Source organism: Bombus pyrosoma, linkage group LG1, assembly GCF_014825855.1.
Source record: "Bombus pyrosoma isolate SC7728 linkage group LG1, ASM1482585v1, whole genome shotgun sequence".
NCBI lineage: Eukaryota > Metazoa > Arthropoda > Insecta > Hymenoptera > Apidae > Bombus > Bombus pyrosoma.
In genome coordinates, this window is record NC_057770.1 from 6,721,822 (window position 1) to 6,749,196 (window position 27,375).

The 27,375-nt window shown below is 38.0% G+C and overlaps 1 protein-coding gene across 3 annotated transcripts in view; it reads right to left on the minus strand.

The window, feature by feature from the left end:
* The window catches only part of LOC122575367 (laminin subunit alpha-1), a 199,790-nt gene that overhangs the window by 155,315 nt on the left and 17,100 nt on the right, over positions 1-27,375 (minus strand). For all 3 annotated transcript variants that reach the window (XM_043744395.1, XM_043744306.1, XM_043744489.1), the window contains exon 2: positions 4,348-4,655. In XM_043744395.1, the coding sequence (XP_043600330.1) occupies positions 4,348-4,655 (308 nt within the window). The remainder of the gene's footprint in view (positions 1-4,347; positions 4,656-27,375) is intronic.

Sequence of the window (27,375 nt, forward strand, 5' to 3'; positions counted from 1 at the left end):
AAAGTAAATCAATATCTACAAGACCTCCCTGAAGAGAACCGTAGCTATAATGGAAATATTTGACTGAAATAAATTTCATTTACAGTAACATGATAAATAGAATACATAAGAAAATCTAAAACACTCATCCTCTGCTGTCTAACGCAATTATTCTTTTCATACTTCTCATAAACTATCTACCATCCATTTCTCATCGTAATTTCCAGATAAAAAATTTAATTAATGCGTCGTTGAAGAGCTAGATGCTTGCAAATGCTTCATCAATCATCGATATATTTTTCTCAGCACATTCTCTGTGACTATTAATAACAGCTCGATCTCCGCAAACATCGTTTTAAAGACATTCGTTAACGAAGCCTTTTAATTAATTATTACAGAGAAATCACCTACAGCCGATACGACATTCCACGATTATTCGTCAAAGATATCTTGCCCAGGAAGGATTAGCTTCGCAATCAGTATCCAATTAGAGACGAATACTCCGAACCATCCTCTAATTACACGCCAAGATTTCGTCTACATATCTTAACGCGTACGTTACTCCATCTCAATGTTGTTGAATTTTTATTTTGATATTAACGTAATAGTTGTTTCTCAGATAGGGCTGCTGTACGATAATTAGGTACTCGTTAATTTGACTAGATGGTCGTAATACTCTGAACGATGACCATTATAATTATTAAACGATTCCTCTTCACTACTGCATTTCAATATTTGCATTTTATGCTTGAATAATTAAGTTAGGAAACTTTGCTATGATTAAGTCTGTGTTGAGACGACTGTCTGTTCGTGCAGACGTTTTGTAGAGAAATAAATAATTAATGAATACGAAGGTTAATAGTTGGAGAATTAATAAGGTAGAATAAATTATATTATAAATAAAAGTCGAGAAGTTGTGTAGTAAATTATATACGTAACGGGGACTGATCATTTAAAAGAAAAATTAGGCGGAGTTTTATTCCCTTGGAAATTCCATCGTAAAATTTATTGCGCCTAAAATAGCTAGCTCCCTTGTGCTATTTAACCTAAAAAAGAAAAAATCCGTAGTTTCTTTCAGCAGTAATTTCGAAGAAAATGGTTCATAATATTTTACCTAGTTCGCTATGTGACTTGCTACGTGGCAAAAGGCTAAGCGAGCAATCACTTTGTCGCAACACTTTCATTATTTTATTATCAAGATTTTAGAAACAACTATCCAATCCACGATCTAGATTAAATTAATTCATCGTTGAACGCACGAAATTCAATCTTTTTTATCGCAGAAATTAGATCTGATCATAAAAAGATTGACCTACAAGAAGTCTCATTTGCTTGGTTAAGAAGCTAATTTACAATTCAAATGTATTAATCCCGGCGTCCCTGCCGGACCGTTTGTAATCCAATACCCTTTACGACATAAATCAAGGAACATATGAACGAAAATCAATGTGTTCACGATCCAAATTTCTCCACGTGGCTATTTCGAAATATTTTAGAAGATGGAGGATCCGAGAACGAGATGAGGCGTTGCAGATTACATTTTTAAGAAGTTCTCTAGCACGCCCGAGCGTCTGGGATGATTATACGTTGACCAAGGCTGGGCTGATTACTGTGATTAATATCGCGTTAAAACGGTGGTGGCGATTATGTCGGTCGCGAACGGTTTCACCTCTAACGAGCATCATTTGTGACTCTCAGTACCGACAACACCAGCAACAAGAATAAATTGCTCGATATATATACGTATTGTATGCATACGCGATCGCGCAGCCTAATTGAAAAGGGAAAAGCAAAAACAAGTAGCAACTACAGCTACACCCCCGCTCGTAAGCATTGGAACAGTCGCGAAAATTTAAGTAAAGCCGAGAAATTATTAGAAGAAAATATTATTCGTATTAGTATATTATGCGTGTAATCTTGGTCATATAAACCATTTAGATATTACGTTTTTATTGAACATTGCAATTTCTCGAGAGAATTCTTGAGAGAATTAATATCAATGTGCCTGTTAGAAAGGTCAGGCATTCTCATACGTTCACACTCAGCTATGTACTTCTCGTTACGAACGTACCGATGTTATCACCAGATTGTCAAATTTAACAAACCAATTCACTGGAAGCGTAAACTTCTTCCGCGACTCTATATCTTCTTTTATATTAAACGTAGTGAAAGTTCTCCGAAGCGAATTAGATATTTTGATAATTATCATATTGGCATTAATTTTGTAGCTTGCGACATTTCGCTTATATATGAAAAGGGAGTTAACCTGTTCCTCTGTTCGCAATAAAATGGAATATTTATATTTCTAAAAGGAATTTAAAGAATTAAAATATTTAACTCGTAAACCTCTTGACATACAGTTACATCAATTACGAGACTTTTAATTCTACCAATGGCAAGGAGACAGCAGGCTATTCTTGGCGCTTACAGAAGATCCATAAGATATTAGTATAATATTAAGTCTACTACTTTTATGATTTTATGCAGATACAACAGGTGTATGTAATTTTTGTAACTACGCATGTCACATTTTTTTACTTTCTCTCCCTCAATAAAAACGAAAGTGAATAAATCGTGTTACGATTTAACGATATGTATACTGTAATTTACCAAAAAGTTCGTAGAGCCAACGATTTTTATCATAATATTTTCCACTTAAGGAATATACGTAGACTTTACTGACCGATTGTAGTTAACGGAAAAGTTGTTTGCCCCAGAATATCCGACCCTCCCACTTTCTCGATTGCGTCGCGTCCTTATTACCAAGGGAATCTAAGAAGAAGGGCCGCGTTGCTCGTTAAAGCGTTTTTCGCCAGCGCCGCCCGCAATTTGCTGCGGGACCCGCTCCCCAGGTATAGCCGTTGCTCGCTGCATGCGAAATTCCAAGAAAGGGACCAGAAAGTAACCATTGCCCCTCTCTATCTAGCCATCCTATCTGTCTATCTCCGTTTGCTCTGCTTCGCGTAATCGGCGTCGCCTCCACCTTCTCTTTTTCCCAGAGTTGACGTTCTTCTCTAACCTCCTTTCCCCGGGGCTCTCTTTTCAGCCGAGCCGCCGCCGCCACGCGGTTCGTAGGGAACATAAATTCGTAGAGGAGCGGGCACAATCCGAGAAACGAGCCTAACGAACAGGGAAAAAGCGACTTTACGATTTTTCGGAAGGGACAAGGAACCTCTCTTCAGCGCCCGCTACACGACCCTTTAATGGCGGCGTAATGTAAGGCGGCCGCTTGAGTTTTGCTCGCCGAAAGCCGAAGAGAGGACGCGAGGGGAATAAATCGTTTGGAATACAGGCTTGTTTGAATAATGAAACGCGCTTTTCTCACGGGATCACGCGGCGGCTAGGGTAGCCCGGCATTGTCTCTCCTTTCCTACCTTTGAAACAAGCAACGTTGCTACGGAGTTAGGTTTACGCGTTGGTGGTAGTGATGAGATTGAGACGGGTATTTTAATCCTGCGGCGCGCTTTAACAGAAGGCTATATAGAAGTTGGCCAGGCGATTTACACGTTGTAGAGAACTGAACGAACTGTTTCGATGTCCGCCTTTTCTTTCTTTGTCAACGAGATTTAGATCTCAATTTCGCTGCTGCTGCAATCGTGTACTGAACTTTAAGTCGCAACTTGTATGGATATTAAATTTCAATTAAAAGAGAAAAGATTGGTACGTAATCACATCCAGACACGTTTTCATATACAAGTTGTACCGTAACACGTGGGGCCCACTTCAGGAGTGAACAGCAAGCACGCAAACAATGAAAAAGGTTCGTACGAACACGTGTCCTAACCTTGTTTCATAGTTGCAGCCGTTCTTGTGCTTCGGTAATCCGTGACTGCTTACCTGTGTAAAAGGTGCTCGAAATGATCGGTCTGTATGGAAGTTTGCAGTCGTCCTATTAAAAAATTTCGGGATTTTTCAAAAATTGCATGCGTGTGTCGTATAATACAGAGCGAGGACATGTCGAGCAACTTCTACGAAGGTAAGCAGTTGCAGATTATCGGGATACAAAGTGGCTATAAATTTGAGGCAACGTCAAATAGAACGTATGTTCGTACGAACCTTATCCATTGCTTTCATACCTCCTGTCCACACCTGAATATGCTATGATAATAAACTATTTTTCAAACGTTTCAAAGATAAAATAAAAGGTGATAACAAAATTTTTCAAAGATACTAACAAACAGGTATTGTAATGTTAATAAACGAGGAACTAGTGTTCAGATTTCTATAAAACTGATGACCAATTCGCCACGAAGATTACTTTGAATGAAAAATTTCAATGTCGATCGGTTTGAACATAGAAAATTCATAGAAATGCCTTACGAAACTATAGAACAAAAATCGCTGTTTATCATCTTAAAGCCATCTTACCTGTTTAAGATCCAAAGCTATCGTCACGTATTCGTAGTGTTCTCCTCTGGCAAGGGTTGGACTCTGCCACCACTTTCCAGGACTCGAGTCCAGTATGTTGCTAATATTATGTTTCTTGCCTGGATCCGGACTCCTGGCATCGCAAACCGCGCACCTCGACGATTCGGAAGGTTTGCAAAATGTTTCTGGTCCTTCTTCACCACAAGTTGCGTTGACGAAGATGTCCGCCTTGGCGGCCACATTGAATGTCGATGGGAAAAGGCCGCTATTTTTTAGGCTCTTATTTATTCCATACAGCGCGGATTGTCCTAGAAATTAAATAATAAATAAAATAAAATAAATTGCGAAACCTCGAACTGATAAACATATGATAAACTTGAAATCTAAAGTCAGCAGGCAAAATACAGTGTACTAAGCGATCTATTATTATCAGTACAATTACTACAATTGAGAGAATATGTAGTTAAATTGTTCGTGAAAGAAATAATGTAAATGTTGAAAAGAAAAAATGTTTGCGTTTGTTATTTGAGATAAATTATTTTGAAGATTTGCTCCACGTACGCAAGTTGCATTTGTAATTTATATTACTTGTAAGGTGCTAACTTATACGATAAATTTTACTCGTATGCCATGTCATGACTACCCTGTCACTAACAAATTCTTCGCAATCACTAACAAATTATCGACAATCATTAATTAATCGATCCTAAGTATATTCCTCACGATGAATGCAGCTTCCAATCACCTGTAGCATTAAACGTGAAATTTCACGCAGAGGAAGAGAAACTTGCTATACGAATGACATTTGAAGAAATTCCTCGATATCGAGGATACAAGCGGACGATCTATCTCGTAATTTCCTTAGGGTATGTGGTATAGTGGATGCTGTAGGTATATAGTGACAGGTTATGACAGAGCTCACAGCACGGAACCAGTTGCACACGAGCAAACAAGTTACCGCGGAGAGATGCAGCGTCGCGAGTGACAACGTGCATCGGTGAACAGGTTCCTGACTATCCTGGACGCTTGAACAGGTTAAACGCGCGTAAATAATAATCGACAGGCGAGCTTGTACCGTGTCAAAGCAACGTGACGACCGATCGTCGCCTTGAACGACCAAAGACGAAACCAAAGCTATTCTACGTAGAACCCATGGCGCAATCGACGAAAGAAGTATATGTCATAAAGGCGATTAGGCATCAAAGCCTACACGTTCGAACGTCTAGATAAAACCCGAGAGGATAAGGATCCTAAAATTCTAACAGAACTGTCAGGTCTCTTGGTTTTGTTTCAGTTTCTACGTTTCTAACTGACAATCGTAGAACGTTGTATGATACCCTGGTTATCATTATACACATCTTGGATGTCCCTCGGTGTTCTTCGAATGGCTTATGCATAAGTATTTACGTGGCGCTTTAACTTATTCTATTTTATCCTACTTTTCACTTCGACATGTTTTTCGTTTATACTGGATAGGCTTGCGAGCAAATTTTATTTGAAATGAAGATAAAAAATAGCAAATTGAAAGAAAGAATCTTTTTCATTTTAGGAATAGCACAAGGACAGTTTATCTTGTGCTAAGATTAAATAAATAATTTTTAAAGAATTCTGTACCATAATTAAGTGCCTCAAATGAGGTAACAGATAATTTGGATTCTGGAACTAATCTAAATTTTAAATATTTTGCATTCATTTTATCTCAGGGTTTGCAAATAAACTATGTTTCTTCATGCTATGATAGGATGCTATCTAAATCACGCAATCTTATTTCTAGCCATGTCTTCTTTGATATTTAGAGTATTATTAGATCAAAATTGAAAATATCTTAGAAACTATGCTAAGTAATTTATTATATTTCTTTTTTTTATGTTTATAGTCAACATTGTCGCGTATTGTGGTCCAACACTTGACAACAAACTCGTTTTTCACACGAAAGGAATAGAAAGATACTTTATTATGTCTGAAGAAATTTAATCTAGGATCTACATTTTCACTTACGAATAGTATTAATTTATTGCCTCTTATTGTAACTTTTATATACACTATAGCTGAGATTCTCTTTGTGCAGAGAAATTGTCCGACGCGATCGATCTTCAAACAGTGACAGCCGTTTAATTTAAAGCCAACACCCACGAGTGAAGTTATTGCTTTCTCGACTTAGCAGCGACTATTCTATGATATCAGATGAGAGAGAGCGAATTTTTGCGGTTGCTGGTTAATGATTCTGCCGGGTGTAAATTATGCAGCGCGCACTGCCCGCGCCGTGTATCGACCCGATCGAACGACGAGAAGGAATCGGAGAGTGAAACGAGTCGCTTTGAAATGCAAATGTGCCGTTTCACGTGTTACCCGCTGGAGAATATACGAATCGCGCGCGAAAGCTCCACGCATCTTTTGTAATTCGCGAATTACGGAAGGTACGTGCGATGTAGAAAATGAAAAATACCGAAGATCCGTATCTTTGCGAAAGGAAATCACGGATACGTAATTATTAGATTAATGATATTCATGTGTTTATGGAAAATTTGAATGTTTCTATTTCAATTTCATACTAAGATACTTTCTCTTCATAGACAAAAAGTATCAGAAAATCAAGAAAAACTTACAGTCTTCGTATAAGACGTTCAAAGCTAACCCAACAATCTGCGACATCTACAATTGTCGAATTACCGATAAATACGTCCTTTTAAATTGCTCTAAATCCAATCACTCTCCCAACAAATAGCAGATCAAAGGAACTTTATGTGAAAGTCTCTGCGATAGAAATTAAGTCTGAAACGTTTTCTCCTCTCTGAAAGACGTCTCGTTATTTAGCAAAATCTAACGAGTAAATCTCTTTCTGCTCACATTATCGTCGCCGATAACTACCCACATAGACGCAGTTGATGCGATTTTAAAACTTATACACAAAGAAAGAGAGATATCCAAAGTAAACCTACATACTCTTTATAATACTTAACGACTTAAAGAAATTTTGATTGTTATTTAGATTTCATTTTCTCATTAATGCAAGCTGTTAAGCAATACGTGATTACAACGTAGCTTACAATTCCTTTTAACATCTACCTCCTCCCTCCATACAATAGTTATTCTCTCTTCATACGAACAATGACCTAAATTCCACTGCTATAAGTTCCACTACTTTTAAAACAGACTACGTGCAATGAAAAAAGAGAGTGTGTTTTAAAGCCACTTCAGCAATATCCTCCCTTCTAGTTGCGCTCTTCTCGAGCAAATGTCACGTATCTCGATCAATAAATTTCCTAATCGTTGCTTCGCGGACGCATTTTCTCACTAACAAGCAAGCGTAGTGCTGATTCACCAAGAACGACCACGCGAATCAACGATTTCGATCGGAGCTACGCTCGATTTCCTGGTCCCGTTGCCTCTTTTCCCGTGTCAACGGGAGTCACGCCTACGTTCGACGCTTCCCGCTTTCGTTCGATCTTATCTGAAAAGAACAGTCAGGTCAGTTTCTCCCTTCTCCCATAGAATTCTCAACCGCCGTCGTTACCACAAAGAAACAGGCCTATCGGGATGAAATCGTAGCTGGAGAACGCAACCGCGATTCACGATAATCGATGAATGCCTGCGAGACAACGATGATCTCGCTCACGATCTCAGCGGTAGTTAGGCGTATGTTGCTTGATTCGCAACCGTTATCGAAATCTCGTGCTCGCTTCCGACGCGTCATTTATCGAACGTCCGGTATTAATCACGCTCATTGAATGAATCTTTTTGCTTTCGACTACACCGATAAATTGTAACAGGGTAGAGTTACGATGACTTTGCCGTACTAATGCGATATTCGTATTAGAGCGTATTGGAATATTCTATATTTGTAATTTTCGATATTTATCCCTATCGAATCGAGTCATCTTTGTCATCTTTGACCGAATCTTATTTTTCTGTTAGAAAATTTCCTAAATTTCTGGAGGATGCGAAGGAGCCGTTATTGATATGATTTTTCGTTTCGCTTGTATGGTAGGATTTCGTATATCTCGATCGCAACGTTCGTATGAAAGGAACGATAGGTTTCACTTTGATTGAATTGGTGTTCCGATATTCTTGTAGAAAATTATTTCTATAGAATATCTTATAGTATTTCTATACACATAGAAATGTGCCGTAATAACACAATAAGAAACGTATTTTCTATTCTACTTTTGCCTTAAGACCGGGACGTTGAACACGAGCGTTGGAACGCTGCTCGTTACGTGACGTCCGTTGTAGAAATATATTGTTGTATATTGGAGCTCAGCCCACACGCTAAGAACGTGCGTCGACAATATACATATTTCTACAACGGACGTCACGCAACGGACGGCGTTTCAAATCTCGTGTGGCTGCGGCCTAAATTAGGCGGAATTTTCCGCTAAACCTAATAGCTTTGTCGAATTGAGGCTCGCTTCTGCACGAACGACTCGCGAGCGGACCGTGCGCCTGTACAAAAGCTCTGGAAAAGAAACAAATCCGTGGTAGCGGCATTGTGTTGTGTCTTGCCGGTGAACAGGCCTGTTTTACTCCCTTTCTCCTGGTGAGCCCGTGCGCCAGGGACTTAAGCCCGCCACGAGTGACTGATGACGACAGAAATAACCCTGTTCCATCTTTCCGGCGGCGCACGTGTCCACGTTCGTGAGCAAACCTACGCAACTACGGCGACCAACACGATGGAAACAGAAGGAGACGAGCATCCATTGGCCAGACCGCGTGATTTGCATGCGAGTCCGGAAGACGCGGAGAGGAAGATGCCGATGGATAGCCGAAACACTTGGCGAAGAAATGGATCATGAGAGATTCTGTTCAAGGGTAGGTTCAACGAATCGTTAGAGACGAGTAGATTTTAGTTCTTCGTACGGTGGAACTCCATTTATCCGACATCGGATTACTCTCCACCAATTTGGTAATGAAAAACGGAATTTATGATTTTTATAATATAACGAGGATTATGCTTATTAAGGTGAAAAATGGTGAGAATAAGATGTAAATAATATCATATCCTATATAACCGTAGCAGGTATCATAAACTGCCAAGTATATTGGATTTTCTCTGATTCATTATGCAGTTACGCATACGAAAGCTATAATCGGATTTGTTCGACGTGAACATAATTCATAATAGAAACTGACGTGGATGCAGTGTGAAAACAAGTTTTACAGTGCGTTTGAAACCGGCTGAACAATCTTCTACAAGGTACATGGCGCTCATGAAACGCTGATTGATTCCAAATTTTATTGATTTAAACAAACAATATATTGCAAATAACTTTTGTACGTTTTATGATTCTTTCACAATTTTTGACTAATTATGAAATAAAATATTGTATTCGACCCACGTCTATCGTATAGATTTTTTTTTTCTATTACCATATATATTTGGTTTTCATATTTCACATATATAACTTTAATATACACTTAATTATATTTTTAATTTCTTTACAACTATGAAAGAACTGTGTTCCTCGTGGACACTCTGTATATGTCTGCAACGTTGTGGGTCGCATGATGAGTAGATTAAGCGAGCGATTGAACTTGTTCAACAGGTTGCTACAAACTAGAAACTTACATACTATCAAATAACATTAATATACACTTCATTAAATAATAGAGAACATCAATAAGAAACATAACTAAATCTTGTATACTTTATCGTATTTTCTGGCTTCGGAACAATTTGTTTGAAAGTCGATTATTTTTAATGGTGAAAGTGAAAAAGATCGTAATATATTAAACGCAAAATTTCACGGATCATTTAACGGAAAAAGCAAAGATGAAGTAACACATGTAGTCGAAAAGCGATGCCACTAAATTATGCCACGAGAGACCGTAAATTTATGTGGGCCAGAAAATTAGCCTATTTTCATCGAAAACAGCAACCTGATGACATCAAACCTCGCGTTCCCTGTACCATGAATTACCGCGGAACATGGTGAACTGAATCATCAAAAATACTAATGGCACTAAAATATACCGGCGCACGGGCGTGGAGTAGGAGATCGAGGATACTATGACTCACGTTTACGGTTCGTTTAGCTGGTTACGAGCTCATTGTCCTATGCTAAATTGTTCTATTCACGATCAAACCGATCGCGTATAGCCAACAAGAGGAAGAAAAGTCCCAGGGGTAGTTGTATGTGCTACGGCTGTATTACGCTTGAAATCGAGCGAGGTTGAAATTCAGAAAATCATATCCCAGTAGCAAAGAAGAGAGTGCATAATAAAAATAGTTTGATAATAAAGAATTAATAACATAAAATGCATCTTTTCTATGCAATCGTAATTTCCCATTCTATTATTTCTTTAAAAATGTATCTAATCTTTATTAAACATAATTGTTTAAACAAAAAGATTCCAGTACTCTGTATAATTATTTGCAATATACGTGTACCTAATTCTCCAGATATGACAAAGCTCAACAAAGAAAAGAGGATACTATCGGACGGCGAAGGTCGCACTACGGTTAAAAATATCAAGAGGATACTTCACTATTTTTCAAGAATACTCCGACTGTCACATGACTCTGTCGCACGATTTATGGCCCGCTAAACGAGCAAACCCGAAAGCGAAAAGGAATCTTCCCAAACCTCACCAATCTCTCGTTTTTGGACAATCTTCTTGAACGAAAATAGGGGAAAGCTCGAGAGATGGGTCATCTTCGAAGGGTCTATCAAAGGGAAAGCCAGATTTTCGTGTTTACGATAACGCGTTTACAAAATATCCTGCAGAGGTTTGGCCCATATGACGATGGGCCACGAATGGTCTCGCACGGTGGTCCTTATGACTAATGGTCCCGGTGCCTGTGGCTTGTTTCATTCGTGTTCTACCGTTCGGTCTCCTCCACGGAAGGGGAACCATGGAGAATCGAAAGAAAAATAAGATCTCGAGCCACTGACCGACACACGTTCGAAGCTCCTGCATCTCTGACGTAATCTCTCGCACCGACCAAACCTCAGGATCTGAACCCTGGGTCGTTCTAATAAGTTAGCCTAGAGATGTGGATCAGGAAACGAGGATGTTGAGGAACTCGGTGTTTGTATATTAACTTATCGTACCTAGAGCCAGGGGCTACGACCGTTATCACGTCATGTGCGTTGGGACGACGGTCTAGTCCCGGTTACCAGGAATGATGAATGTATGGATGTTATCGCGTTTCCGCTCTTTCACTCTCTTCTTTTGGCTGTCGCGATAAGGGAAAACTTTGCAACATGGAACTATCTCCTTGCCAGGTAGCAGAAATTTCGTTCTCTTACAAACTCACGTAAAACAATTTATCGACACTTTTTGGTATTCTATAGTCTCTGGTAAGAAGAGAGTCGTAAATGAACAGAATAGTGGCATATTGTAGTGTCTCGTGTCGCATTATATTTCCGAACTTATTATCATTATTATTATTATCACTTATACGTAAATATATCAGTATAACAAATTATTATTTGTTTCTCATTGACACCTCTTTAAGATTAAAGTACCTAACTAACTTATGAGAGAGTAGGTATCTTTTGGACGAGTTTAAAAATTGTATTGATTGAAGTTAGAATACAATCAACTGCGCAAAGGAAACGTAAACATTTCGTAACTTCTCTTAAACCGGATCGCGGATCAATGAACGAATAAATCAATAGAGAGAGTTCTATTATACGATGATAGAGCCGGTCAACGAAAGAAAGAAGAACGATATGAAAGACAATGTTGCAATCGTAATCATTGGTAAATATTGCAATAAATCACAGGTAATAAAACACCATCGTTGGTCTCTGGAATAACATGCTGCCGCATAAGGATATGCACAGTGAGCCGAGACAGAGCGATACTTTATTGTTTCACTATGCCACACGTCATCCTTTCTAGCTACTGTAAAACCCACTCGCTTTTAGCTATCGCCGCTCCCATGCATTTATATGAATGAAAGTCACGAAAGTACGACCGGGGATGTGCGTAAGTCAGCACGTGAACCCGTTTCGTCGGCTCGCGATAATATCGCAACGTATGTACGTATAATACATACATAACCAAATCAATCGGCGCTTACGCGGCAAAAGAAGTAGTGAATAGAACGATAAACCTATTTCTAGCATGTTGTACATCTAAAATGCGCGTATACATTCTGTATATACGTTATAGCAAGTTCCTTTGATTTTAGAGACTTCTACATAACATTTTCAACTACTTGTTCGATTCTGATAGTTATTTCTTTTTTCTTTTATTTATGAGTTTACTTTAAGATTAACGCTAAAGTTCACAATGAAGCTATTATTTGCGATTTCGTATATTATTGCGGTTTCACAAATAGTTTCAGAATCAGTTTCTGAGTCCATGGAGAAATGGAGAATGGATTGCGTTCCTCTTTATTAGGAAGAAGAATGTTGAATTCTTGAAAGTACCTGTTGATCCTAATGGAGATCGGTTTCGGGGCTTTCTTCCTGTTAGCGAGGTTGGAGAAAGTGTTTAAACGCGAATCCTTCCTCATGGGATTTAATATATTTAGCTATTCACGATCAGCTGAATCGTAAGTCGCAGATCCGACAGTAATCGTCATTGTAAAAGATGGAGCTATGAAATACGTATTAATCTTGAGAAATTTCAAATTAACGTCCCTTTTAAACAGCATAAAACGATACAACCAATCTCTACAAGACAATCTCTGAATCCACCTCTAATTATCGAATCTGATTGCTAGTTTGGTATCCATCCTACTCGCAGAGATATCATCCGTGATTTAATTTTCATATCTTCAATACCACGAGCTACGCGTAACATCATTTATCGTTTCAACCTCCGTATTTCCTCGCCTCAAATAGACGTAAACCGAAACGCAGCTATTAAAAAATACCATTAACAACGATCTATTCTCTTTCTCGGTGGAACCTACGTACCGCCTCCGGTTGTTCGAGCCAAAATACATAAATAATTTGCCGTACGTTATTGCGATGTCGAGCTGGGTCTACCGCCTGTTGCGAAACGTTTCATTCAGCGGTTAAAGCGACGTTCCAGTTCGTGCAGGCGTGTTCGCCCCGTGAATGAGCGGCGTCAATGAAAACGCAATCTCGTAAACGCGATTCCGCGACGCGACTGTCACGCGTTCGTAAATTCCAAACGAGGCGTAGTTCGCGCGCGTAGTCGATCCGCACGGATGCAAAATCTCGCGTATGCCTACCCACAGCTGTCTGCTATGTTAATTATCAGACAATGGCGCCGCCGCCAGCGACATACCAACTATCTCGAACGCCTGAACCGCGGACTTGCCCCCAACGAAGACATCCTACTATCGAATATCTATGTAACCGATCTCGAAAGATTGAACGTGAATGTCGCTGAAAATAACTTTTCGACTATCGTATCATTTTGATGAGTTTACGGATTATTGAAAATTGTTCGTGAAAGAAACAGAGTCTTTGGGCCCCTTTTTGAGGGACTCAATTTTTATTCTGCAGTGACAACTGTTTGATAACAAAACCCATAGAAATTATGGAACATCTTTCGGGGTATCGAACACTTATCGATCGTTCCACCTTTCTTTTCGCCTTAAAAAAGATATGTAACGGTGTAAATATAAAATTCAGAAAATTATGTGAAAGTTACATAAATTGTTTGAATTCTACATATACTGCGATAAAAAATTGGTACACTTGTTTCAATGATTTTTGCTAACGGTGACAAATTTCACCTTAGCAAACAGTTTGATTGACAAAGTTTTTCTCGCTGATTCTTAAGTATTGGCTGTGAGATCCTGGCCGCGACTGGCTCGTTTTTACAGGCACTCTATTGACACTGAAAAGAAGCGGTCGCGACCACTCGAGACTGACAAAGTCAATTTCCTGCATTCAAACTGCTGGGAGCTGCACACTGTCATCGGGCAGCTTCAAACGCTTTTGTACGCGATGTCGCGTTAATGTATCCCCGTGTTTATTAAAGGTAATTTGTCGGGGGGCGTATGTCGCTTATCCAGCTTCGCAGATTTCGTTTGATATCGATGTTACGTGGTACGTCATTACGATGGCGATTTAAGGTAACTGCACTTGCTATGAAAATGGCGCGTAAGTTACTTTTAAAAACGCGTTTTCTTTATGAGAGAAAGTTGCACGTTTTATAAGTAGTATAAGGGAAAAAATTTGATTTAAAAATTGCTAGCTTTATTTTAGAATCATTAGTTATTTCTTGGTCGACATTAAAGATTTTATTTCCGTGGAGATAAATATTACACAGCAATTACATTTTCTGTGTAACTATTCATCAAATTTTCTATCATGCGTATGATTAAATTATCTGCGTATTGACGAGGTATTTAAGAAAGAAACCAATAACAAGAACGTGTAAAATAATTATCATAACGACCAAAAACACATTAAAATACTCTGTCAATTACGTAATAAATTTTTTGCAATTTTAAACTAACACCAATGAATTCTCGAAAACCTGCGTTGCCCCGAGCAACAGTCCACGACTTTATCCTCTCATTCTCGAGCAACTTGTAACACGTCTCTTTCATAAACGACACCCGCATTTCTCCGCACGCAGCTCGGAATTTCACCTAATTAAATCATTAAAGTATCACGCAACTTTTACCAGCCGCGAGTGGATGATCATCGCCATCAATATTGTCGTCAAAGGTTGCTGCCGCGATTACGGTTATTTATATACGGGTTCTGACGCCGCGGCGCTGATTTACGCGGCCGGCCGAGAGTTACAGGTGCGTCCCTGTGCCGCGAGAAATCGATTATCGTAGCCGGGAAGTCGTATAAGTGGCGTCCCGCGGCGAATATCGGGCCGAAAATGAAAAGCTGTCCGTGAAGGATAATTAATGCCGGCCAGTCGGCGAACCGTTCTTTCGATTAATCAGCCTCGCTCTCCGCAAGATTAACGAGGCGCAATATTAATGGTCGCGCCGTTCTTAGCAGCCGTTCGGGGATCCACGGCCGCTATAAGAACGAGAACCGATGGAACCATCGATGCTGGCCAGCGTCGACAAAGATTGCTTTCTATTCGTCGAGAAGGACGAAACTGCGGCTCCTGCGAACGATTCGTTGGAGTCATTTCTAGTTACGCAATCGGTTAGGGTGATTCTTTGGTTGAAAGCTGAGAGGAAAGAACAACGAATCTCATAACAATAGGTTTGTTGAGAAAATCAACGATTTCGAAGTACTTTAGTCCGCTGGGATGAAATCAAGTTTTAATGAATTTAACTATATTGTTCGTAGCTAACTAGTAACAAGGATAAACGCCTCGTAAAAATAATGAGCGAAGAATAGGATAACTTCTGGCAAAACCACATCTTCTTACGTAAATTCAAGAGAAACACGTACAAAGTAAGGGCAATAGTGGCTTTCACAAGAAAAGAACTGCAAGTAACAGGATAGGTCACTCCAATGTTGTACATTCGCAGCTTATGGAAAAACACATTGCTGAATAATGTGAATATTGCAACACCAACATCATCGCATATCTACCTTGCTACTGCACCAAATTCGAAGATACAAGAGGCAACTTGAAAATATCCAACAATATGCAATCGCTTCTAACTAGTAAAAAAGCAATGTAAGATATCTCCAAGTTTCCTAAAAGGAATAGATCTGTGCCGATTGTAGAATTATACAAAACTGTATTAATTTGCTAACAAATAGTTAATTGGTTATCTACTAATTTCCAGCGCTAACTATTGTAACTATAGGAAATAAGCATGTAAATACTATTGAAATATTTGTCGATTTATAGAATACATGTTAATTGCAGTCACTGATACATTTTCAAGTTGAGCACCGTAGAATTTTGAGGACTCTGTTTCTTTTTTCTTTATGGCAGACGAAAGATCGTATGAAATCTATAGCTCAGTTTAAATACCGCAACGCAGACGTATCCACGTGTCTCCACGCCCAATCGCAATAAACTGCGAAGAGGATTACGACCACGTATAAATTACATTTGCAGTAGGCTGATAATAAAAGTAATTGCGACTATAAAACTATGAAACGAACTACTCGCAATTATTTCCTACTATGACGATCCGTTTTATATAATTTCTATATAAACATTCACACTCTATTAATTGAAATATGAAAATAAAATTAGGTCCCCATAAAGAATTTCTGAAATTCTGCGGAATTCTATGTTAATGAAATTCTATAAAATTCCATGTTAATGAAATTCTTCAAGTTCTTTGAAATATTCTAAATTTCTTGCACCGCTAACAGCGGCAGAATATCATAGACAAAAGCTGAACGTGCGACATAACTTAGGAACAAGAGAAAAAGATCGCAAAACAAAAGTTCATCCGCGGTAATTGCATTCCACGGGTAATCGAGTACGTGCACCGTGTGACAATCACCGTATGCTTGTATTTTTTACAGGTTTTTGCGCCCGTGTGTGTGTGAAATTTTTATAATCAGGCGCGATATGAGAAATGGGGACCTGTTTTTTCTCCCTTGTCGAGTGTTTCCCAGGCTGATAAATCAAACACTCGTACATTTTTCTATGAGAAGATTGGTTCGTACAGTGATAAGGGTAGTGACCTCTTGAGAGCCTATGGGAGTTTTAATGAGATACATGGAAGTTTTAACGAGATGTTCACACTTCTAATTAAGATGGAACTCTCTAGAAATCTCATACTAATTAATTGGGTATTTGATAGACATGATATAACGATAGACATGATGATAGAAAGGGATAAAACTAACCGAAATGAACTAATTTTACTGCACTGGAGAAGATACTATTTTTCTAAATAATTTAAATAACAATCGAAAAAAAATATTTAGATAAATATTGAAAAATTATTATTACAAAAAATTTCTAAGAATTCTTCGACTGTCCCAACTCTTAACTGTACAATCGATCATTGTGCCCAACAGATCTTCCCATCCAAGTACTGGATCGGTATGTGCCACTTCATTCAAGCTGTAGTGACGCGATCGTTCATACATCGACCCATTATTGATCACTCTGTCGATTCCTTCGACAACTGTTTTAATTCAATTCGTATGCCCGTGACACGTTAATATTTCAGATGGTACGGCAGACAGATTGATCGGCGGATACAGATCTCGATTCGGTGTATCATTTCACTCCGATTACATAACCTGAACCGGACCTCACGCATTCATTGCTCGACATTGCACGTGCATCTTAACGGATTGGAAGCTTCAGACACAACTACATAAGATCAATAGCTGATTTTTCGAATCTTTCTACAATGTTGTTGGAAAGGTCCACGTCAAAGTAAGTTGTTTTTTTGCGAATAAACAACTTCAAAAGACATGTTTTACAGAGTAGAATAACCTCTGTTAAGTGTATAACGGCAATACCATAAGATTAATATACTGCGGTGTCGGAAAGATGACTAGCAGGATGACACAGGAGCGAGAGAAGTACTGTTCTATATAGTTCACTGTCACATATTGTTACATCGTTTTATTTGTAACATGTGACACTTTCAGCCAACACGTGTGCTTATCTTTATGATTGTGCCGGATCTGTAAGAAATAACCAATCAGACCCGCATTCCTTGCGCTACGTCTTCTTTCCAACTCCACGTTATATGCACTTATTTTCTGTGAAGCTATCGATAACATAATGCATTATTTTTTGCCTCGGTAGAAGGAAGTAGCCTCCTGATAGTTTCTTTAAAGTCGCGTCTTCGATAAATGGCGTCACGGCGTGACAGGTTCGATCAGGGTGGAACATCCCTTTCATCGAACCAGCACTTTAATCATGGACCCGACAAAGGATTCGATCCTCCGTCGTGAATCGCGATTTCTTTTCAACCGTCACACACTTATCAAACCGCTGACGCCTTCACTACAATGTAACATTCAATGCCGGAGGAGACACGTTGTAAATCGCCAGTTTAAACCTCGTCGTCGTTCCGCGGTTTTGCAGCCAGTTTCCGGACAGGCTGCAGTCGCGTGTACACAATGTAACGTAATTGGCCATCAGCGCGAATAAACATTTTCAATTATGGTATCCTTCCGCGAGAAAGCGACCGTCTACGAAAAAATTAAATATTTCACCTGTCTTCGTGTTTTGTTTTTTCTTAAAACGTGAATCGTTTCGCTAGTTCTAACAGGATTGGAATTAGAATACAAAGATTCGAGAGAGATTCGATTAGAATGAAGGTTCTGCTTATTTCTATTTTTAAAAGATTCTGGCAATAACTTTGATATTATAATTTTCTAGAGGCAAAGAGCAATACCAAAATTTATATTGCGTTATATAAACTATAATTCGATTGTAATTTAATTTATTCTATGGTAGAAGAAAGATTATTGTGCACTGCTCAATTTAACGGAGGAAAAAGAAGTTTTTCTCTTTGACGAGTCCCCCAACGTCAATTAATGCTTTTAATTGCGTGCTTAGCAGCAGTTTGTTCACTCTTAATTACCTCATCGACACCATTGCGCACAGTTTCCCTTTGGACGAATCAAAGAATTATCCTGACAGATAATATTTATGCCGAACATGGGCAATAATTTTTCGCCGGTATTATTATTTTTACAAAATCAGCCACAGTTCACCAAGTCGAACGGGTAATTAATTATGCAGCGGGTACATTAATATTTCAAGTGTCGACTGCTTTAACTTGCGCGGCTTTTGCACGCGAACCTCTTGTCGAGCCGCGAGAATTGAAAAGCGACCGCGAAATTAACGCGCTGCGATGCTGTAATAAATTATTTTGTGATTGATAACTAATTAAATGATCTTACGAACTTCAAAGAAAATCTCCGGTAATGATTCTATCGGAATAATAAATAACGATTGGCGATCTTTGAATTAATTTTGATGCCTTTCATTTAGAATCTTATTGAAATTAGATACAGGTTCTTGTTTGAATTTTTGAAAATTTTCGAAATTAAAAGAAAGAGATATTTAACGACAATGTTATATCAAACTAATAAATACTAATAAATAAATGAAATTTTGGTTATACTTTCATGTGTCTAATCTAGAAATTTCATTGCTTAAGTTCTGATTTTAATCTACGACTATCTGACAAATTTTAAATACATCAAATTAAATTAATCAAAGTAAAGTGGAAAATAAATATTTAATTCTTTTTTCGTTTCCGATATAGACTACGATATCGCAAAGACAAATAAAATATATTTGTGGAGAAAATCCTGAGTTTCAGGTATATGTATTCCTAGTTTCACAAATTCTGTATTAGAAATATCGAAACGATGAACGTATCGTCAGGACGCTTATCTCGGGGACATAATTCACAGCAAAAAGCCAGCTTATCGTATTTATGGGCCATTTGTACGTCAAAGTTGCAAGAGGAGTTTCAAATTTCTCGTAGATAGAAATATGTTTCAACTTGACAGCTACCATGTGAAAGCAATACGTATTTTGAAAAATAGTATTTCGGTGAAAAGACTGCGTGGCTTTCTTGTTTTATCTTTCTAGCTGAACAACGTACAGCAGATATTGGAACTAGGCGTAGCATTTACGTTATCCTTTATGTACTTCCTTTCTAAAACTTATTACGATTCCTTACTTATTTCTAAATTTTATTTCTTACCCTCATCCTATGTGAAATCCGGTCTACATGGGAATTGCAACATTTTTTACGAGTTGCGCTCGTTACACATGCGCATGACGAATTGGCAAAGAAAAAACAAATATATTGCAGGATTTAATTTTCATTCTCAATGTGACGTTACGAATAGAATAAGAATAATCGTTGGACAATGCAGAATATTATATTCCTCAAAGTTTCTGTATTACATTCCATTGATATGTTTTACTTTTAATATTATATTTAATTACATTGTTAGTTCATGTATTACATGTTCGTAAGTGACAAAATTATCCTCATAATTCTATATCTAAGATTTTATGTTGAAATGCTATCAGAGCTGTTCCAGAATTGATACTCCGTACACCTAACATTGAATCTCGACAAACTTGTAAATAAAGCGATTAAAACTAGTTACAGCTGGAACGTAACAACTTATTAAAGTTCCTGAGAACGTGGAAAGAGCAGATAAAAGGTTCTCGCGCACTTAAAAACTTACTCAACGACTTTACCGAAGTTGTCTTATAGTTTTCTGATTTGATGTACCTCGTCGTTTTTATGAAAGACACGAGTTACGTAAAAAATTCATTTCACGACAGTTATTAACCTCGTTCGAATGTTTTCCAACGTTTCAGATTTGCTGTGTAAAGTATCGGTCAGGAATGCGATATGATTGCCGCTCATCGAACTTCTGCATCATTTTTGCGTGAAAGTACTCGCTTAAACCAGATTTACAAGTTCTCAACCACTTTGCATCAATCGTAAAATATTCCAAACATGAATTTTTCACATTACCAGCAATCGGATATTGTGGATAAAAATCAGACACATGTTGAGATTTAAGTATGTACTTTCTGCTGTTTCGCGTTCATTTACGTATTCCTTTGCATTCCATATTATGTTACGTATTAAACGAATTTTAATGAATTTTCTTGAAAATAGAAATTATTTTTCGATATAATTAATAATTTCATAACACTATATCTTATAACAAATTCAACTATTGAAAGGGTAAGAAATTTAAATCATCTTATATGTAAAAATGTCTCGTTTGTATTAAAATCAGTAATTTAAGAAAGTAACTATACTAAAAAAATTAAGTTAATTTTTTTAATATAATTAAGAAGCTAAATTTTTAATTCTACATAAAAACTATATTTTAGTTTATATGCTTCGTATCCATTGATATCTATATTCGTCATTAAGTTCTTATTTCTTTTACACGAGCAAATTGGACGCGCTTTACAAACGTTCACAATGCTTTAATACTGCATTAAACACATGTCGATCCTTTTACGCTTGCAATAGGAGCAATGTAAGCAAAGTTGTAACCAGCCTGTATAGCGAGATCTTATCGTAGCGATCACTTCGATCTTATTTACATTCGCTGACACGGCAGACTCTATTAATTAACACCGCTACCAGGAAATTACGAACAACTATTTTCATAAAAGAACATCGTATCTTTATGGATTGCTGGAATTTTTACACCGCTGAACATCCGGTTTCAAGTTTATGAAATTAAATAAAGTCTGATAACTCTTCGAGGAGAGAAATTTGTACTTTTCAACTTGGAACAAATAGTTCGTTTCCAGAAGCAGAAAATATTCATCAGATCGTAAGATATTTGTGGAAAAAAGCAAATACTATATAATTGTGCCAATGCTTGTGTAATTATGAAACTATGGTTTTCTCTGTGATTTCTATTAACCGAAGCTTGTATTTTCTCGGTAGTTTCTTAATGACACCGCTCAAAGTATAATAAAACAATCCTATTTCCTCTCTTCATAATTCAATTATCAAAAATAATATTTAAAAGAGCCTGCTCAATTATAAATTGCAATCTTTTAAATTCGGTTTTCAACACAGGTCAATTACCTTTCTTTTCTTCCCATCTAAATCCTACCAGTTTCGTGCAAAATTAATAAAATTCATCGAGCAACGGTAGAGACTAATTGCAGCCGAATTTCGTTTCATCTCTGCTTGTTTAAGCACGAACCACGCGCCTTTAAATAGATCATCGACACTGGAGTTACCAGTTCAAAAGACCCCAGCAGCGAACAAACAAACCTCCTCATTCCCTTAATCTTTCCGGCCACTCGATCAGTTACACAAACCTCCGTGTATTATAATCCAAACTTATAATTCATCGAAACGCGAGGCACATCGCCACGACAAAGTTTTCGCGCGCCGTCATCAACAAACCGAGCGTTCGTCATCAATCCTTCCAAACAATTTCATTAAACCGAGCAAGGAAACGCTGAAAAATTAAGTAGCCATAAATTAGTATACACTTGGTGTAGGTTTACCGGTTCCGAGGCCAGTGTTAATTAATAATTGCCTGTCGTTTCCCGAAGCGGCAAAAGGAAGATCGACCGCTTTTTGTTTTCGCGTCGTCGACGATCCAGTCGGGGGAAGAAAAGAAGGGAATATCTTCGGTTCTCTGACCGTAGTTGGCATGTGGAAGAGAGGAACATGTTGCCTTAAAGAGCCTTGGCCTTAGCCTCGACTTTAGTTATCGTAGCCCTCGATGCGTTTCTGACCCAATACAAAAACCGACTATATGTTTTATCCGACTCGCGACCGGCGAACCATACGAAGTAAAGAGCGCGTGCCGGCGCTAATAAGTGTACGCTATTAATTGCATTGCAGAAAGAAGAGGATAAACTGACGAAATTGCTATAAAGGGGAGAATGAGTCGGACGACTAACGTTGATCGAGCACTGAGGATACGATGTTACATGTACAGCTACAATTACGCGTGCAATTATTTGTTGATTGATGCGCTAGTACGAGGCATCGCGTGGGAAGATGCATTACGCGTTTCTCAACGAAATGCTTTGTATGCGGGGTGATAACGAGTTAACATTTGGTTTGCATTTGTAATTTATACGTTTGGAGGATTTTCAGCGGATTCCTGGAATTATATGAAGACTCGTAGGGGAGTCATGAAACGACTAAAGTTGAAAGAACGAGGATAAGTAGTAAAATGATAATAACTGATTATAACTGAAAATTAAAAAGAATTTATAAGATCAACGCAATTATTCATTTTGTTCATTCATTAAGTATTTTAAAAGTATGTACTTTTAAAGAAAGTTCAAACACAGGTAAGTTCATTAAAACTGATCGAATCTGCGCTAATTGAATAGTTTCTATTTTTTAAACGAACATTCTATCTGTCCTGTTGTCTATGTTTTCATACATCAAGAATCGGGTTCGTGAAAAGAATTTCGAACGTTATTGAAATTGATAAAGAAGTTTGAAAGAAACCTCGTGGCCATTTGTTCGGGGTACGCAGCTTTCAAACCCGGTACTTTCATGCAAATCGCAGACACTGAGATGCCCTGAAAAACGCTTAAGAAGCGCAACGTTTAGCAGCAAGCACGCGAAAGACAGAAACGTTTCGTGAAAGAACAATTGTACCGCGTGGATCGCATTATTTATGAAGCAAGAAGAGAGTCGTCACCAAGTAACTAATAACGGCGCTTTGAACGAGCAACAGACCGTATGATTTCTACGCGTGCTGTAAAATTAGGACCAGTTATCTTTCGCCGACGTTTCCGGTTCTCTCGCGAGTGGCGCCTCAGGGAAGCGAAACGTCAAAAGAAGAAACTATGGGAGAAAAAAGAAACAAAAGGGGGGAAAAAGGAGAGCGAGTAGGCGCCCGTGATCTTCAAGGTGCAATTTCGGATGAGTGGGCGTCAGTGAGGGCGACGAAGAACAATAGGAATGAAAGAAGTTGAACGACCGGGCAATCGAACGTCCGAATGGACATTTTTATTCTGCTGCTCGCGTACCATCACCACGATACCTTCCAGTCACGCGAGAAGGTGTTACATTCCGAACTGACAGCCTTCACTTTCAGAGCTGCTCCTCCCTACCGACGTTCGACGATTCTTCAACTGGTTTAGGGTCGTGATCTTTGGTAGAACTTCAATTACCTAGAAATTCTGTTTGAGCTTCGATAAATATTAAAATATCTGTTCGTTGGAAATACTGTTTTATATTCGAAGCAGCTTTATCTAAAAGGACTATAGTTGCGTTTCTTTGATATTTCGTTTTCCCTAAGGAAAACCTGCGAGTAATACGTAAGTACATGCTTCTTAAAGACTTGGAGGACGAAAGTCCTTGGCTTTCAATCTTCAGAAAATAAGTTCTAATGTACATGTTGGTATCATATATCGAGGATTGCGTCTAATTCGATCGAAATCATTGAACATCGATCTTTTTAACTTTTCTCTCTTTTCTCTTAGTTTAATAGAAAATGGTTCTTTATTTGAATTGTTTATTAATTATTTTTAAGCTATTCCTAATGCGGCAAGAACAATATGATAATTATAAAGACGAATAATTGGTACTACCATTAAGAAAAATAGTTCATGATTCTCTGGTTCAAATGTTATTAGTAGCAGTTACTTCGAATATTTTAAAAGGAAATCTTCGTACATCTTTCAATTTTTTCGCTTGCCTTTCGAAATTCAATCGCTAAGGCTACGTGACCTTTAACAACGTCGTACGATGATTTACCATATCGAGAGCATTCGTTAATGTCGTTTGAATTGCCACTAAACTAGTGGAAAAGGAGACGATAAGCCTCGTTAACAACATCAATTTTACACGTTTCTTCAAGGGAGAATCGTGTTACTCGCTATTCAGCGACGTGTCTATATCCTGTCGAGTCTATCGTGACTGATGAATGTTAAAGTAGATTTATAGCAGACTATCTGCGTGACATTACACGTATACACCGTTTTACGAATGTTTGCTGACACGATGATGTTGTAATGTTGTTTCCTTTGTGGCTTACCTTTACAGCAGAGACATGCTGATGATTTTCGTGCACGATTACGTTTAGATGTCAGCATGCGATTTTAAAGTCGTAAATACGGTTATGCAAAAGTTCAATTATTTCTGATAAACTACGCAACATCTCTCGTCCTCTATGGAAACGTTATAACATTTGAGCGGAGAATGTGGCGATCGGTGTAATTGAAGAATAAATACTCAAATTTAAATCTTGCCAGTTCGCTAAGAGGATGGTTGTGTGTAGAAACGATTAGGAGGAGAAGTTTGAAGAGAATTAGGGCAAAGAAGCGGGGATATAAAGCAACAAGAAAGAGAAGTAGATATAATATTTAAGAAGGACAAAGTATGCAAAGAAAATCGGAGAAACAATAACGAAAAGAGGGGACTCGCCTGAATGTTTAAGAAAAAACGTAAGAAAACATGAAAATGAATTAAAACTGAGAGCGAATTTTAGAATGGGCAATGAATCTAGGATATGTAGATATAGGGGAAGAATACACAGAAAGGAAATGTAGGTTACGTAGTGAGGATGATGAATTTTTGGAACACGTGATAGAAAGATGCGGAATGACGGGAGATAAAGATTTAAATTGGATAGAAATAGCAATAGAAATAAACGGAAGTGGACAAGTAAACTTGGCATACAAACAATGTAAACATCGCACAATTCTATTATATAATTACTTATCAGACAATAATGTACTATCACACATAGAACTTGTGAGAAATTAAAAAACCATGATTTGCGAAAAGAAAAGGCAACGAAGACATTAATCGTAAGAAGCCGCATGTATTTGAATTTAAAGTGCCTTTTCGATATTAATATTCCTCGCTGAGAAAATCTACAAAATATTTATGAAGTGCATGCCACACCTAATAAAATTCTACAAAGAGCTACCGAATCTCTCTACAGATTTCCATAATTCTTCCGAGAGAAACAACGTGCTTCTGAAGCACGTACAGGTCTTCGAAGGAGAATCTACCCCGTATTTTACATTCTAAACAATTTCGTCGTCGATATAGCAAGGACGATAAGAGAGGAACGACGGCAAGGATGAGCTACTATCGTTAGGAGATCTTATCGTTAACAAAACGCCGTCCGGCTTTGTCGGAACGTACAAATTGTGCCACGGACGCGTAGCGGCATTCCGATGAAGCCCGATAACGATCGGCAACACGCAGGTAACAGGGCTGGTAATCTTCCTGGAGAATCGCGCGAGCGATATCCCTAAAAAGGATGCGCGCGAGGACGCGAGAACGCGTGCAGACCGCACGCATCCCGCATAAATCCAGACAGAAATTACCGACAATTGAGGTACTCGTCACTTCGTATCAGATGCTGCGTCGTGCATTTATAGTCGTTTCGAGAATAAAGCGATAGATAGATTTCCCTTATACGCTAATTTATTGCTTTGCGCTGCTTTCCCTTCCGCTTCATTCATAGCGCTACTTTTCTACCTTCTTTTACCATTTCGTTTCTAATAAGCTTTATAATTTGAGAATTTCATGCTCGGATTAAACGTACAATATTCTCTATGTTATAACAATAAACTTTATCAACGGGTAGAAATCTCTTTTTCAGAATAAAATGTTAGAAGCATAGCATAGAAACGATAAAAGTTCCATAAAATTTCACGCAAACGAGAGTACGATATGACAACAATAAATGTATAATAGGTAATATATAATAGTGTCGTACAAAGGCAGACAAATCTTTGTCTCAGTTCACGAGTACAACTTTCGTGCATTTTGATCATCAAATAAGACGAATTGGTCGGTGTATTTGTTAGCGGTTTTGCATATTCGGTCGATGATGTTACTATTACCGAGTCTCGATTTACGAATAGGCACATAGAATAAGAGTGATGGTCTGAACAGCTAATTCTTGTTATGGTAAAGAAAGGTAATTTGTAGAAATTGCAATAAGCGAATTTATTTGAGTAAAATTATTAAATAATCTTTTACAAACTATTATAATAATTTTTTAGAAATTAATATTTTATAAATTAAAATTCGATAGAATATTCTTCAGGCAATGACCGTGATTGCAAACGTGCGAGAAAGACGATCAGCATCTGGCAAGACTTCCTGTCTCGGTAAGATGCCTATTTACGAAGCGCGCCTCTACAAGTTTTACGGGCAAGGATTCCCCTTCATTGCTCGCCCACCTTCTACTTCCGGTAGATTCAAATAAAAAGCTGAGCGTGATTTCATCTCAAACGAACGGTCGCCCTATTTACTCGCGAGCCAAAGCCAAGGAGAGAAAAAAAAGGAACGTTTTAGAATTTGCTCCTACACATAATTTTTGTATAATGAATTTATTTTCCTGTATGTGTGTGTGTGTTTTTGTTCGCAAATCTACTATTACTAGTATTACTAATCTATATCTACGAATTCCTTTTTACATTTATTAGTTAGTATGTAGTTCAAGAACGTAAATCTTTAAAAATATGTGATTTTATTATTCTTTATTAATTTTTATTTTTGGTCTCGCGGTATATAAATCGAATGAAACTTCGCCATACGTTAGAAGGTCGATATATAAGCATGTAAATACAATAAATTCTATCAAGAAATACATCTGCTACGATTCTAATACGGCTAATTACAAGTTAAGATAAAATGAACGATACAGTTGTTTGAAAGCAATCAGTGACATCCTTGTTTCAGCCTGATTAAAAAATGTTTCCACGCAGTGCTTATTTTCTATAATT